The sequence below is a fragment of the Bos taurus genome, chromosome 12, assembly GCF_002263795.3.
Source record: "Bos taurus isolate L1 Dominette 01449 registration number 42190680 breed Hereford chromosome 12, ARS-UCD2.0, whole genome shotgun sequence".
Taxonomy (NCBI): Eukaryota; Metazoa; Chordata; class Mammalia; order Artiodactyla; family Bovidae; genus Bos; species Bos taurus.
Window position 1 is genome coordinate 75923834 of NC_037339.1, and position 16962 is coordinate 75940795.

The 16962-nt window shown below is 42.1% G+C and overlaps 1 protein-coding gene across 17 annotated transcripts in view; it reads right to left on the minus strand.

Moving 5' to 3' along the window:
• Nucleotides 1–16962, minus strand: part of DOCK9 (dedicator of cytokinesis 9) — a 323976-nt gene that overhangs the window by 242271 nt on the left and 64743 nt on the right. For 4 of the 17 annotated variants that reach the window (XM_059892127.1, XM_059892126.1, XM_059892123.1 and 1 more), the window contains exon 1: nucleotides 10286–10604. The exons of 5 other annotated variants lie outside the window; for them this stretch is intronic. In XM_059892127.1, coding sequence (XP_059748110.1) covers nucleotides 10286–10447 — 162 coding nt within the window. In that variant the 5' untranslated portion in view covers nucleotides 10448–10604. Of the gene's footprint in view, nucleotides 1–10285; nucleotides 10606–16962 lie in introns of those variants that run through there. 8 more of the 17 variants (XR_009496611.1, XM_059892120.1, XM_059892119.1 and 5 more) reach the window with 3 other exon arrangements.

The window sequence follows — 16962 nt, forward strand, 5'->3', positions numbered from 1 at the left end:
CACAGCTGGATAAGAACTTTGCTTCTATAATGGACAAAGAAACAAAGCCCAGTACAAAAAGGAACAGAAAATATAATGAAGACAGGATCACAAGTCAGTGTCTAAGGAATGGATTATTCAAAACACAAAATTGAGAAAAATGAGTGTTAGGGGTAAGGAAGGAATCAAATTAGGGCCTCGACTAAACTATATATCAAATAAATTCTAGGTTGACTAAAGCAAGGGTTGGCAAACTTTCTATAAAGGATCAGCTAATAAATATTTTAAGCCAGAAAGTACATATTATAGATCTCTGTCACAACTATTCTGTTCTGCCACTAAGAAAGAAGATATAGACATGAAAAAAAATGGCCTGAAAAAAATGCCAACTAAACTTCATTCATAAAACCAGTTGGCAAGAAGGACCCTTGGATGCAAGAACCAAATATAATAGTAAATAAATAAATAATCAAGAAAACAAATTCCAAAAGAAAACACTGGTGAATATCTGATCTGAGATAAGCAAGAATTTCTAACCATAAAAGTAATGGAAGAAATCACTGAGGAAAAGACTATTATGCTTATCACTTACATTTAAACTTCTGTTAGTAAAATAAGTGCTATAGCTGTTAGTGTTAGTCACTCAGTTGTGTCTGATTCTTTGCAACCCCATGGGCTCCTCTGTTCATGGAATTCTCCAGGCAAGAATACTGAAGTGGGTAGCTACTCCCTTTTCCAGGGGATCTTCCCAACCCAGGGATCAAATCCGGGTCTCCCGCATTGCAGGCAGATTCTTTACCATCTGAGCCACCAAAATTAAAGGCAAATGATAAAATGGAGAAATACTTGAATATGACAAAAGATATAAATTTGAAAATTATCTTTTGCCTCTCAAATTGGCAAAATGATGCTGGCAATCATCAGCTATATAAAACAAGACTAATATTCACTGGGTAGATGAGCTGGTAAAGAATACGCCTGCAATGCAGGAGACCCTGGTTCAACTCCTGGGTCAGGAAGATCCCCTGGAAAGGAATGGGCTACCCACTGGTGTATTCTTGGGCTTCCCTGGTGGCTCAGGTGGTAAAGTATCTGCCTGCAATGTGGGAGACCTGGGTTCGATCCCTAGGTTGGGAAGATCCCCTGGAGGAGGGCATGACAATCCACTCCAGTATTCTTGCCTGGAGAATCCTCATAGACAGAGGAGCCTGGCGGGCTACAGTCCATGGAATCACAAAGAATCAGACATGACTGAGCAACCTGTTCTACACCGGCAGCACAGAACAGGAATGTAACTTGGATCAATCATCAAGCAATAAAACAATATGCATTAAACAGCTTTTTAAAATTTCATTCCTGTCTTAACAAGTTCATGTTTATGAATCTAACCTATAAAAATAATTATAGACCCATAAAAATATGTTTGGGTAAAGATGTCCTCAGTAAACATAGTCTATAACACCTAAATGCCTAACAAAAGAAAAGCATTAAAATAAATTTGGTATATACATTACAGTGGAATATTAAGCATATATTAAATAGTGTGTTAGCAGAACACTATGGGCATAAGAAAATGGCCATAAAAATGATAAGAGGAAAGGGCATCAGGATTATTTATGGGATATACTATTTTTTATATTTGTATAAGCACAGAAAGATATCAGAAAACATGCACTACATGTTAGATGTGAAAATGAAAGTGTTAGTCACTCAGTCCTGTCCAACTCTTCGAAACCCCATGGACTGTAGCCCACCAGACTCCTCTGTCCATAGAATTTTCCAGGCAAGAATACTGGAGTGAGTAGCCATTCTCTTCTGCAGGGGATCTTCCCCACCTAGGGATTGAACTCGAGTCCTCTGCATTGCAGGTGGATTCTTTACTGTCTGAGCCACCAGGGAAGCCTGTACTACATGCTAAACAGTAATTAATTCTGAGCTGTGGGATTATGGCTGATTTTGTTTTCCTTTTTATATTTCCCTGTAGTCTCTAAATATTCTAAAATAATTATGTATTCTAAACATGAAAGACAATCAACATTACTTTTAAAAAGCAAAAAAGTTGTTGCTTCTCATCATTTCTGAAGGAGAAATATAAATCAACTACTTGGAATATCTAAAAAGCAAGACTTGAAAAAGCAATAACGGCCTTTACTCATTTGTTTTTATTCAGTATTTCTGCTGCTCTTTCCTCTTTAATGTCTATGAAACAGCTACCAATTCCAAAAGGTTGAAGACCTCCCAGAACAAACACATTCCAGCCTCCACAATGGAACATTTCAGAATTCTTCAGGGAGATTTAGCACTAGTGGTCATGCTTCCAGAAGTTGAGACAAAATTAGTACTAATTTGAACCCTGGTGTGAGTCTTACTGCCTAAGCATACAGCAATCTAAATTGATATCATTCTATTGAGCAGATAACTCCATCAACCGCTTAATAAAAAGCCATTATGAAGGCAAACTGCTTGAAGTCACAAGGGGAGAAAACAAATTTTCTTGTCTTCAATTTTTTAAAAAAAATCTCAAAACAGTTATTTCTGGAGGACAGTCTGGCTATAGATATAAAAACCGCTTAAATAGCAAATATTCTTTGATGCAGCTATTCCAAGTCTAGAAGTCTGTGCTAAGAAAATAACAAGTGTTTAAATTACAGATGGAAAGATGTTTATCACAGCATTTACAATTGGAAAAAATGGGATACTGGGTAATGTGTTAAATAAAATGTCACTTCCAGATGTCTGTGTGAAGTTTGTGAATACGGGGAACTAATACTTTACAAAATGCTACAAATTGGTTGGTACCAAAAAAAAAAAGGTAAAAATTTAGGCCTAAGTCTGCCTTAGAGCCTAACTTAGTCCATCTTTAAAAAATATAGAACACTCGAGGAGCAGTTTCACATGTTAGATCTCCAAGCATTCATTATCAAGGTCATGGATCTTTGCCCTTAAATCAAGGTGTGGTAGAATAACAATGTCATGAACAAACAAATAGACAAAATGTCACCTCCTCCAATGTGACTGTTTTTTGAGTCCCCTCAAAATTCCCCATGTGACACTGTCTGAAAGGGAAGCCTTTGGGGGTGGAACCCTCAAGAAGGGGACTGGGGCTTTCTACAGAACAGGCTCCAGAGAGCTCACTCACTGCCTCCTCCAAGAGAAGTTACTGTGAAAAGACGGCCATCTGCGAGCCAAGAAGCAGGTCCTCGTCAGGTATTAGATCTGTAGATGCCTCCATCTTGGGTTTCCCAACCTCCTGCAGGAAATAAATGGGAGGGGACTTCCCTGGTGGTCCAGTGGTTGAGACTCTGAGCTTCCGACTCAGGGGGCCTGGGTTCGGATCCTGGTCAGGGAATCAGATCCCACATGCCACAACTAAGAGTTTGCATCCTGCAACTGGAAGATTCCACATGCCACAACAAAGACTGAAAACCCTACGTATCGCAACTAAGACCCAGTGCAGCCAAGTAAATATGAAAAAAAAAAAAGAAGGAAAGAAAGAAATGGTAGTTGTTTACAAGCTACTCCATCTATGTTATACCATTAATAGCAGCCAGAAATGGCTCATCCACATAATGAAATGACACCATTAAGAATGAGAAATAAACGTGTACTCAGTGATATGGAAAGATGTTTGTGAGTCTATTCAAGCAAGTAACAAGACTATATAACAAAATACCATGTATATTATTATGTATTACTTGGGTTGCCAGAATAAAATATCACTGACTGAGTGGCTTAAACAACAAAAATTTATTTTCTCACAGTTCTGGAGCTTGAAGTTCAAGGTTAGGGTGCCAGCATGGTCAGCTGGTGCCTGGTAAGGACCCTCATTCTGGCTCGCAGACAGCTGCCTTCTTACTGTGTGCTCACATGGCAGAGAGAGATTTCTTACTCTTAGAAAGGCCACAGTCCTATTGGATTAGGGCCCCACACTTATGATCCCCTTTAACATAATTATATCCTAAAGACCCTATCTCCAGACGTAGTCACATTGTGGTTCTGGGCTTCAACATACAAACAGGAGGGTGGGGAGAGACAACACAATTTAGTCCACAGCAACCCATTATAAAATTTTTATGAATAAAACTATACATGGATGAAATTCTAGAAGTGTTAGTCACACAGTCGTGTTCGACTCTTTGTGACCCCATGGGTTATAGCCCAAAAGGCTCTTCTGTCCATGGAATTATCCAGGCAAGAATAATGGAGTGGGTTGCCATTTTCTTCTCCAGGGGATCTTCCCAACCCAGGATCAAACCCAGGAGGTCTCCTGCATTTCAGGCAGATTCTTTACCATCTAAGCCACCAGGAAAACCTAGAAGGTTTGCTTCAAAATGTTTCTATCAGTGGTTATCTTTGTGCAGCAAACACCACAGGCTTGGTTTCCACAATGAATGTTAATCTCCTGCTTATGATTTAATAAATATTAAAAAGATGGTCAATTCTTAAAAAGCACTGCGGAAAGGGACAATATAAACTCTCTTGTGCTAGCTCGCGCTGGCTGCACTCACAGCATCAACAAAGCAACGCAATCCCAGGACGCAGCAAATGGATCTAGGAATCAGAGCAGACTGTTCCTTGAAAACATCAGCCGAGTTTACTGCTCCAGTCAAACAGGCAACAAAATCCACATGGCATCATTAGGAAGGATATGAGAAATAAAACGGAAAACACAAAGCCATGGTCCCATGACCGAACCAAGAACCAAAGGAGTGTTCCAGAAGGCAATCAAGCAGATTTCTGCTTTCTTACACCTCAAGACAGTTATCACAGTTCAAGAAACAGTTATGAGAGAACATCTAAAAAATACAAAGATTCAGCCTTTACCTTCCCCACAGCCTCAAGCTGATGTGTATTATTATCCCAGTCTCCACTAACCCTGGTCATTGATTACACTGCAACCTCTGCCTTACCCTCCCACCAGCCCACCCATCCACACAGCCCCGCAGCCTCACAGACACACACAAGCAGGGCTGCAGGCTCTTGCGATCATATCACCTTCAGCTCTGTTCTCTTTGCACAGTGCACACAGAATAAACCAAAGGAATTTCATAACCAGTTGGTGTTTCACATGAGGAAGGCCTGTTTCGCCTGGAGAGACTGAAGTGGTCTCTGTATAAATTCTATACAGCAGTAAAGTTTGAGAACATGTTGAAGATGTGCAACAAATCTTTCAATAGGAGGACCATGAAATATTTCAAAGCTTTAAGGAGGCAAGAAAAAAAGATCAACTGTCCATTTACAATGGGTAAGATTATCACTCTATTATCCCAACATGTCATGAAAGAAACTGAGGATGAGCTTGTCTAATCCCCTTGCAACTTGCAGTAATGTGCTCTCTGTGAAGGGCTGACAGAATCCTAGCTGCTATCAAGGTTAGAACTGAATGGCTTCTCCCACGTCAGTTACATTACACAAAACGAGAACATGCTACAGATAATCCCACAGTTCCTCAATTCTTCCATGACAGACACATCAAGAAGGGAAGCAGCTACCACCGGCAATGAGGAAAACAGGTCAGGTCCTGGTCAACAGGGCTGGGTCTATCACAAACCTTCACAGACGAGGAAAAACTGGGATTTACAAGAGTTTTGTCTCAGCTCGAGCTGCCCCTCCTCATGGAAGGTGCCTGGGCAATGGGTGGGGCCTCCTCCGCCAGCGGAGACTGGAGAGCTTCCTCCTTATTTCTGTACATCTAGCACCCAGCACAAAGAAGCACTCAAGGGTGTTCCTTTTTCACTCTAATTAATTTACTTCTTTCTTTATTTGGCTGTGCCAGGTCTTAGTTGCAGCATGGTGAGATCTAGTTCCCAGGCCCCCTGAATTGGGAGCACAGGGTCCCAGCCAAAAGATCAGCAGGGAAGTCCCCTCAAGGGTGTTTCCTGAATGACCTGGACAGTCCATTACTTAGAAAAGAGAAAATGTTAGGAAAATTCTGTACTCAGGAATGAAATCTACCCTAACTCAATCCTGCCCCTCCACCATAGTTTGGAATTACTGGTCAAAATCAACCTGAGCCTCAAAGGATACACTCGAAGTTCAGTCAGTCCACAACTGCCAGAGAAGCCCTTTTCCGCAGGTACTACCCACCACCGAGCTGATTCATGTCTCTTGGACATAAAAGGAAAAAAAGAGCTTCCTGCAGAAGATCGGACAGCTGCAGCCTTACAAAGCTAATGTCCGCACTCAAGACATCAGATTTTTAGTCAACTTTACTAATCTTAAAAAAATCACAGAGGTAATTTTTAGGTAACAGATAAAGATGTAACATGCACTGTAAGTGTTAATTGAATGATATAAAAACGTCTTAATTCTGATTTTGCCTTTAGCACAACAACGACAAAAAAGCAGGCAACTTATGTTAAAATAAAAAGTAAAAAAAAAAAAAAGCAAGCTACACAAAACAAGATTTTTATGGAATTAAATTAACATTAAAAAAAAAAAAAGACATCTGTATCTCCTCACATCTAGAAAAGCACTAAAATCCTTCATGGTGATGACTGTTTCTCATGACTAGCCAAAGCTTCATGAGACTGGTCAAAACCTTCTGGAAAAATGTATGCCTGACTGCATGTACTCCCTCCCCCTTCAAAATCACATATATACTGATCTCCCCACCCTGCCTCTTTTCACAGAGAGATCTGAGGTGCTGTCTCCCAGGCTGCAGTTCTCATTTTGCCCCAAATGAAACTTAACCCACACAAAAAAAGGCATCTGATTTTGCTTCAGAGCCAACCTGAAGGTTTGTTCTTCACCAAAGTTCTCTACTAGTTTATTAATTCATGCTCTGCTTTGTTTCAATGGGATTTAAAGTGATTTACATAAGCAAGAAGAAGATTAAAAGTATTTTGATAAGCCGATGAGAAAAAGCAGGCAGTGATAAAATAGTAGTACAGGAAAAAAAGAAGCAAAGTTTAAAGGAAATATAAAACAAATCATTTTGAAAGAGCCCATATATCTGTTAGAATCAGGTCATGTGTGTGAAACTAAGCTTTCTTTTAACAGTCAACTGAAGAGGTGGCTGAGGTCAGTTACGTGAATCATAATGTATATAAAATAAATACAATTCGATTAGCACTTATGCTACACAAAGTAGCTCCTCAGGAAAAGCACCATCATTCAGAGCATGAAGAGAAGAAATTCCTTCCAGGGCTCTTCATAAAAGAAACACTAAAAAATAGAAATAATTATAATTGCTAACAATTAGCACTAACTTACATGAAGACACTGTCCTAAGGACTTCAGATACAGTCATTCATTTAACAACCTTATGAGGTAAGTACTGTTTTTATCTGCATCTAATGGATAAGGAAACTGAGGAACAGAGAGGTTAGGTAAATTGCCCAAAGTCACACAGCCAGCAAGTTGTGGATTTGGGACTCTCAGTCACTATACTATGGTGACTCTTCGCCATTCCGAAAGCAAATGAGCAGCGCCCTCCACACCATCGTGGTAGACATCACCTAAGTAAGGATGTTTCTCATGCCCTTCACTGTGGGCAAGAGAAAAACACAAAGCTTAGTTCAGAAGCAGCAATTCCTCTGAGGCCAGAATGAGCCAGTCCACCCCAGTGAATTCTGACAGACAGGCAGATAACTGGGGTATTTCAGAGTCTCTAGAAGAGTGGTGGCCTCATGAACGTTATTTTTCCTCCATACGGTTTATTATGTACTGAGTGGCCAGGGAGGGGGTTATACTCTGAGGAGCGGTGAGGGACAGCTCTGACGTGCTGAGAGTTAAGATGCAGCCACAAGCCAGTCACTACGTCAGCTGAAAGAAGGACAGACACTCTCCTAACCAAGGCTGAGGAGCCTGACAAAGACCTACAAAGGATCAGTCTAATTTGTATGGAGCAGGCCCAAGGGAGGGCCACGGGGCAATTCTCCCTTAATCAACAGCTTGGCTGGATCAATCCAAAGGATGAGAAGGTCCTCAGAAGCCCACGCCATGGAACAGGTCTCAACAGAGCCAGTCTGGATAATACCCAAAGATAGCATCCTCAACTGTCGCTGAAGGACCATAGCAAACCCCTGGAATGGCCAGCTTAGGACCATGCAACTTCTTAGGATAACTCCAAGACAAAAATGTTTTGGGGAAAAAAAAAGCCTGGTTTCAGAAGACCTTCTCAACAGCTTCTCCAAGTTCGAGTTCAGGACCATAAAACCATTTCCTCAGAATTCACTCATTAGCTGAGCATTTACTAGGAGTCAGGGATTGTTCTGGCTGTTGAAGGCAGAAGCAGTCAGTAAAACAGACAAAAATCCCTGCCATCATAAATCTTATTCCTGTGTAAGCACTGTAAGTAACACTTACCAATAATTACTATTACTATACTTACGGCATTAGTCTCACCTAACTCTGTGTCAGGGGTATGGCGGGGACTCAGAGAAGAGTGCATAGGTGGTGTGGCACAATTCCATCAGGGATCAAGGAAGCCTCGCTGCCATGGAGAACTCTGGGCAAAGCCCACCAGGAGGCCAGGGTGGACCAAGTAAGCGCCCGGGTAGAGATCCCAGGAGAAAAGGTCAGAGAGAGGAGTGAGGAGAAAGGTGAAGAGGAGGAAGCAGGGCCTGGGGGGCACGCTGGGGATGGACCCAGAAGTCATCTGAAGGATTCTGGATCTGACTCTGAGCAGAAGGATGGTCTGCCTTCCCTTGCCCAGAGACCACTGTCAGTTACGCAGAGAAGACTCCAAGGGGTCAAGGAAAGAGAGGCTGGGAGGCCAGTTTGGAGTGAGAGGGTACACCCTTCCACCCACAGTGCCTCGGCTACAGGCACATGTGGTCTTCTCAACTTTCCGGGTATGCTTGTGTGGGCAAGGGTGGCAGCTGAGGGCATCCGACCCGAGGCACAGGACCGGGGCTTCACATCCAGTCCTAGAATCCCAACAAAGCCCTGGGGCAGGTTAGTATTCCCTCATGCAATAAACGATAAGGAAAAACAAGCAGGGTCTCTCGCAGGCAGGTTAACCAAGCACCAAGTCAGTGAGGGCTGCAGGAGCAGTAAAGAAGCTGGTGGCGTGGGAGAGGGTCTGGCACCACGGCCAGGCAGTCCTAGGGCTGCCGGGGTGAGGGACTACCCCAGTGGGACAGACACTCTAATGGGCCAGTCCTCCTCAGCTGTGATGCCAATCATTCGCAAAAGCATATCCCAAAGTACTTAGAGTTTAAAATATTTAGTAGTTAAGACAGCACCACTTAAAACTGCATGCCCACACGTAACACTCATGCCTTCCAAAACGCATCTGAGGCTCATCCGAGGCTCTCTTTCCCTTTCCTCCCAGGGATTCTGAGAGCTAACACCATGTAAACCTCTCCCTAAGACGCATCCTCTCTTGGAGCTCCTGCAAGGCTGGGCCGACCTGGTTTGATCCTGGGAGGGGAGTGGAGTGTGGGGGGAGAGATGTGGCACGCCAGCCCTCCGGGTCTCGGGTGACAGCCCACGACCAGGAAGGTTTCAGGGGTTCCGCACACCCTGCTCTGGCCATACTGGGCTCCTGCTGGCCATCCCCCTCCACAAAAAACGCCCACATGTATTATTCCCCACTTGTTTGGACAAGAACTGCCATAAGAACAGAAGGAAAAACGGCAAGGCATTCTGAGGGAGGAAACCAACACGGAGCTTTCTCATGAGCCTGGTATTTGTGAGAAGGCCGCGGAGAGGCACACCCATCTGTGACTGGACACCTCCTCGTGCCCCGGGAAGGAGGAACCATCACAGGAATGTCAACTGAGCATCTTTTGACTCTCAAGAGCCTTCACTCACAAAATTCTAAATGGCCAGATTTAAAATAATAAGCCTGTAAATATCTTTCTCACACCCATTACAGTTTTCTTTCATGTTTCCTTTACATTTCTGCCCCGAATCAAAGGATGAACCACAAGCCATTAGTAAGGAAAATCTAGCCAAGTGAAAGGATAAGAGGTAAAGGGACTGAGCAATTCACCATCACAGGTAGAGGGTTCAATCCCTAAGACCCTAGATACCAGCTTTGACCTCTGTTATTTCTGGCACTATACTGAGAACATGTAAGCGCATAAAGCTAACTCAGAAAACTGTTCTGTGACCACATGCCTTACTCCAGCTGCTCTCTCTGCATGTATTTCAGGTCTGATTAACACATGACATTCTCACACATACAAACAGGCACCTCACAATTGGAAGCTGAAGGCCACTCACTACCCACTGACACATGCAAGCTATATATACATAAGCATACTGAAATAAATGAGTATATTTGCTTTACAAGTAAAGGCTAGTTTTATTCTAACCCCAACCAACTACTTGTTAATTAAAAGACAGCATTTACCAGACAGGAGGCGATCAATAGTTCTGAGTCTTCTTTTGTCCAATTGTATGCTGTGCATTCAAGGGCATTATTCTCTCCTTGATGTTTGCACATATAAGCACAGTTTCTCTCGAAAACGGTGCGGATGCCTTTAAACAGAATCACACTAGTAGTGCAGCCCATCCCCAAGCTGTGGATGCTCAGGTCTCTAGCAATCTCTACTCCATTTCCACACTATCTTCCTTGGCTCTTCAGAGCAGACTCCCACTGTACCATCTTCACGACAGGCAGTTGCCGACACCAGAACAGAAGGGAAGCTCCGAGCTGCTGTACTAAATGCTGCTCCTGCCCAGCCGCCTGACAAAAAAAAAAAAAAAAAAATTCCGAGCTCCGAGTGTAACACAGGAGGTGTGGTGCAAAAAAACAAGATGACACACCTCGGATGCACCAAAATCTTTAAAGTATTGTATTTTTTCCAACAGACTTCCTCACTGTTAATACCAAAGGATAAATAAGCAGAAGATGTACATGCGGTTACTGGAAAACTGCAGGCTCCGGTGATTTGCTCGGGATTGTTCTGAATCTCAGAACCTGCCCCAAAATGAAAAAGACGGAGCCAGACAGTCACCCTGCTGCAGAGGCTGCCGGAGGCACAAAGAATGTTCATCTGCTGCAAGAAACCTCGCTCCCAGAATGCTTAGCCCAGCATCTATATTAGCAAACATCTCTTTCCTTGACCTAAATATGCTGTTTGTTTAATCCTGCATCAGTGAGGAACAGAGAAGCAAAAGGGGGAAAAAAAAGTCCAAAAAATGAGAGGAATCACTAAGATGACTGCTGCTATGGAAACATGTGTAAGCCCACTTCAAACAACCTTTGGCGTGTGTGGGTAACAGCTTGCTGACAGCAAACCACAGGGGAACACGAAATTGCTGTGTCAATCTTGCCTTCTGCCCACTCGACTCTTTGCTGGAGAGGGGGCTAGCAAGTTTGCACTGCTTAAAAGAAGAATTCTCCCGTCTGGTACCCAAAGATGCAAATAAGAACGTGGATACAGGGTTACCTGGCGCCTCCTGAAGCAGCGCTCTGGTATGCAAGGGTAAATGCACACTTAAGGGCCACAGGCAACAAGGTTATTATGTTTGGTACATAAGTAATCCAAATCCTTCAACTGCACACTGAACTCAGTAACACTGTTCTACCTTGTGATATCTTTGGGACTAGCTGATAGGAAAGCTTGTCACTGATATAATACCAAGTTGACTCTTGCCATTTTTCCTTCTAGAAAATGAAAAGCAAATTATGTAAAAAGACCATCATGAACACACAAGGAAACCCCTCCCACCTACAACATGTATCTATAAAAAAGTTACTGCTCTTTTAAAATCTATTCTGACATGCTTCCTTATTTCATAAGGCAACAGATGGTTTTCATTTTCTAGCTATAGATTTCAAAGTTAGAGTGAATTATAATTGAGTACCTACAGGTTAGTAACAGAAACCTGTGTCATGCAGGGAAGGTAAATCTTTAGAGAATAACATGCAATCACACAATTCCAACATTTGTGTTTTCTACGGCTATTAGGACCAACAGATAGCAGAAGTCTAGGATTTGTCTATCTCCTGAATTTTTATGGAAAGTGTATCAAATAGCTACAGAGATCAAAGGAGTAGATACTGGCCACATGCAAAAAAAAAAAAAAAAAAAACCAGAATAACTATATGTGGTCTACAGCAATCAGCTTCAGAATGGTAGCTCTGTTAAGAGAGTAGCAGTGAAAGGTATAAGACATCACTTGTAAAACAGACAGCTAGTGCGAAGTTGCTGCATAGCACAGCGAGCTCAGTTCAGGGCTTCGTGAGAACCTAGAGGGCTAGGACAACATTCAGGAGTGAACGTCAACATTCTAGGAATCAGCGAACTGAAATGGACTGGAATGGGTGAATTTAACTCAGATGACCATTATATGGACTACTGCGGGCAGGAATCCCTCAGAAGAAATGGAGTGGCCATCATGGTCAACAAAAGAGTCCAAAATGCAGTACTTGGATGCAATCTCAAAAACAACAGAAGGATCTCTGTTCGTTTCCAAGGCAAACCATTCAATATCACAGTAATCCAAGCCTATGCCCCAACCAGTAATGTTGAAGAAGCTGAAGTTGAACGGTTCTATGAAGACCTACAAGATCTTTTAGAACTAACACCCAAAAAAGATGTCCTTTTCATTATAGGCGACTGGAATGCAAAAGTAGGAAGTCAAGAAACACCTGGAGTAACAGGCAAATTGGCCTTGGAGTACGGAATGAAGCAGGGCAAAGGCTAATAGAGTTCTGCCAAGAGAACGCGCTGGTCATAGCAAACACCCTCTTCCAACAACACAAGAGAAGACTCTACACAGGGACATCACCAGATGGTCAATACCAAAATCAGATTGATTATATTCTTTGCAACCAAAGACGGAGAAGCTCTATACAGTCAGCAAAAACAAGACCAGGAGCTGACTGTGGCTCAGATCATGAACTTCTTATTGCCAAATTCAGACTTAAATTGAAGTAGGGAAAACCACTAGACCATTCAGGTATGACCTAAATCAAATTCCTTGTGATTATACAGAAGTGAGAAATAGATTTAAGGGACTAGATCTGATAGAGTGCCTGATGAACTATGGACAGAGGTTCGTGACATTGCACAGGAGACAGGGATAAAGACCATCCCCATGGAAAAGAAATGCAAAAAAGCAAAATGGCTGTCTGGGGAGGCCTTACAAATAGCTGTGAAAAGAAGAGAAGCGAAAAGCAAAGGAGAAAAGGAAAGATATAAGCATCTGAATGCAGAGTTCCAAAGAATAGTAAGGAGAGATAAGAAAGCCTTCCTCAGTGATCAATGCAAAGAAAGAGAGGAAAACAACAGAATGGGAAAGACTAGAGATCTCTTCAAGAAAATTAGAGATACCAAGGGAACATTTCATGCAAAGATGGGCTCAAAAAAGGACAGAAATGGTATGGACCTAACAGAAGCAGAAGATATTAAGAAGAGGTGGCAAGAATACACAGAAGAACTGTCCAAAAAAGATCTTCATGACCCAGAGAATCACGATGGTGTGGTCACTAACCTAGAGCCAGACATCCTGGAATGTGAAGTCAGGTGGGCCTTAGAAAGCGTCACTACAAACAAAGCTAGTGGAGGTGATGGGATTCCAGTTGCTGCTGTTGCTGCTAGGTCACTTCAGTCGTGTCCGACTCTGTGCTATTTCAAATCCTGAAAGATAATGCTGTGAAAGTGCTGCACTCAATACGCCAGCAAATTTGGAAAACCCAGCAGTGACCACAGGACTGGAAAAGGTCAGTTTTCATTCCAATCCCAAAGAAAGGCAATGCCAAAGAATGATCAAACTACCGCACAATTGCACTCATCTCACACACCAATAAAGCAATGCTCAAAATTCTCCAAGCCAGGCTTCAGCAATACGTGAACCGTGAACTTCCAGATGTTCAAGCTGGTTTTACAAAAAGCAGAGGAACCAGAGATCAAATTGCCAACATCCACTGGATCATCGAAAAAGCAAGAGAGTTCCAGAAAAACATCTATTTCTGCTTTACTGACTATGCCAAAGCCTTTGACTATGTGGATCACAATAAACTATGGAAAATTCTGGAAGAGATGGGAATACCAGACCACCTGCCTGACCTGATCTGCCTCTTGAGAAACCTATATGCAGGTCAGGAAGCAACAGTTAGAACTGTACATGGAACAACAGACTGGTTCCAAATAGGAAAACGTGTACGTCAAGGCTGTATACTGTCACCCTGCTTATTTAACTTATACGCAGGGTACATCATGAGAAACGCTGGGCTGGAAGAAGCACAAGCTGGAATAAAGATTACCGGGAGAAATATCAATAACCTCAGATATGCAGATGATACCACCCTTATGGCAGAAAGTGAAGAGGAATTAAAAAGCCTCTTGATGAAAGTGAAAGAGGAGAGTAAAAAAGTTGGCTTAAAGCTCAACATTCAGAAAACGAAGATCGTGGCATCTGGTCCCATCACTTCATGGGAAATAGATGGGGAAACAGTGGAAACAGTGTCAGACTTTATTTCTGGGGGGGCTCCCAAATCACTGCAGATGGTGAATGTAGCCAGGAAATTAAAAGACTCTTACTCCTTGGAAGGAAAGTTATGACCAATCTAGATAGCAGAGACATTACTTTGCCAACCAAGGTCAAAAGCAGAGACATTACTTTGCCAGCAAAGGTCCATCTAGTCAAGGCTATGGTTTTTCCAGTGGTCATGTATGGATGTGAGAGTTGGACTGTGAAGAAAGCTGAGCGCCGAAGAATTGATGCTTTTGAACTGTGGTGTTGGAGAAAACTCTTGAAAGTCCCTTGGACTACAAGGAGATCCAACCAGTCCGTCCTAAAGGAGATCAGTCCTGGGTGTTCTTTGGAAGGACTCATGCTAAAGCTGAGACTCCAGTACTTTGGCCACCTCATGCGAAGAGTTGACTCATTGGAAAAGACTGATGCTGGGAGGGACTGGGGGCAGGAGGAGAAGGGGACGACAGAGGATGAGATGGCTGCATGGCATCACCGACTCGATGGACATGAGTTTGGGTGAACTCCAGGAGTTGGTGATGGACAGGGAGGCCTGGCATGCTGCAGTTCATGAGGTTGCAAAGAGTCGGACATGACTGAGTGATTGAACTGAACTGAACTGAGAGGGGTAGGATGGGGTGTTTATTGTGAACACCATTAAGTAAAGTCTTTATTGAACTTGTTACCAAAAAAAAAAAAATGACAATTCCTTTAAAGAAGAGTTATCACACCCACGTTCTGACATTAGAAGATCTAAGTCTTCATGTGACATCTCAGTGAGAGTGATAGTCGTGTCCAATTCTTTTGCAACCCCATGGACTGTAGCCCGCCAGGCTCCTCCTCTCTCCATGGGGATTTTCCAGGCAAGAATACTGGAGTGGGTTGCCATTCCCTTCTCCAGGGGATCTTCCCAACCCAAGGGTTGAACCCAGGTCTCCTGCACAGGTTGCAGATTCTTACTGTTTGCGCCACCAGGGAAGCCCTGACATTATAGTGATGGCAGATAAATAACATGGGCACTCACCTGCACAGAAACTGAATCTTGTAGACTGCAAATCAGTAAACACCTGGGTTAAAAACTGTCTTAAGATTTCATAAAATTCACCAACTAATCTAACTCCTATACTGTAAAGGGAAACATTTTTTTAAAAGTAATAGTTAAATGAATTAAATAAAGATAATACCTACAAATTTAAACTTAATTTACTAGTATTACTTAGACATCTGGGGTGCAGAAGCCAGTGAATACTACTTAATATACAAAAGATGATGTTTGAACTTTACAACGGATCATAAATGATAAGCAAGTGAATATGAAGCTGCTGGTATATTCTATTTGATTTACTTAAAAAAACAAAAAAACAAAAAACCTAAAAGTTAATATTTAAAACAATGAAAGAGAATGAAACAATTTCCTAACAATCATTCAGAGGAAAAAAGAAATTTCTCCTAGAGATACATTTAATAACCATTTAAGCAACCTGTATCAATTGTAAATATCAATCATTTTCCAACCAGCAAAATTAGTGAGCAAGGAAAACAGAAAACATTTAGAGCGAAGGATACAAGGCCAAAAAGTGATTTTCATGCTAATAGAAGCATGACAAAGTGAATCACTCAAAATGTGCATTTGGTTTTGCCGAGTTCTCTCATCAGAATGATCTTGGACTAGTGTAAAATGATAATTACCATGAACCACATCAGAGGACATGAATAGATGGCTGATATCTATTGGCAATCATCTCTGCTACCTACAGAGGACATATTTCAATTTGGAGGATCACGTTTACTCTCACATCTTGAGATGTAACCCCTAATTCACACATCTCCCAAGACAGGATGTCTGCCCTTGACTCCCTTTGAGATCCAAGTCTACGTCTGTCTCTTCTGCTAATAATGATACCTGTTCTCCCATCACCTCCACACCCTCAGACCCAAGGCAATCACCTTTCTATATGACAGAGTAGGAGAGCAGCAGAGTATTACCCAGCCATAAAAAGGAATGGTATCCCAGTGCATGCACAAAGGGGATAAAGCTGGAATATGTTACACTGAGTGAAAGAAGACAGTCAAAAAGACCTCATATTATCTCAGTTTTTTAAATGTCCAGAATTAGGTCAATTCATAGGGATAGAGAGTAGATTAGTAGATTTCAGGGAATGCAGGATGACTGCTGATGGGTATGGCGTTTCTTTTAGGGTTAATGAGAATGTTCAGAAATTAGTGGTTCTAGCATATATGCTATCTATACATAATACATAGTCTGTAAATATAGTAAAAACCACTAGATTGAACAGTTTTTCTTTTTTATTGAGGAACAGTTGATGTATAATTTTATATAAGTTACAGGTATACAATATAGTGATTTCCAATTTTTAAAGGTTATATTCCATTTATAGCCACTAAAAAGTACTGGCTATATTCCCTGTGTTGTATAAAGAACACTTTTAAAAAGTGGATTTTGCTGTAGGTGAACACAACAAAGAGCCTGACTCCATTTTTGATGTTTTACTGCTATCGGCTTTTAAGTCTCACCTCTCCTTCCTACCCTTGTGGGCAAGTGACAGGGAGGGCCGGGTGGCTCCCTCCCTTCATGCCAGCGGG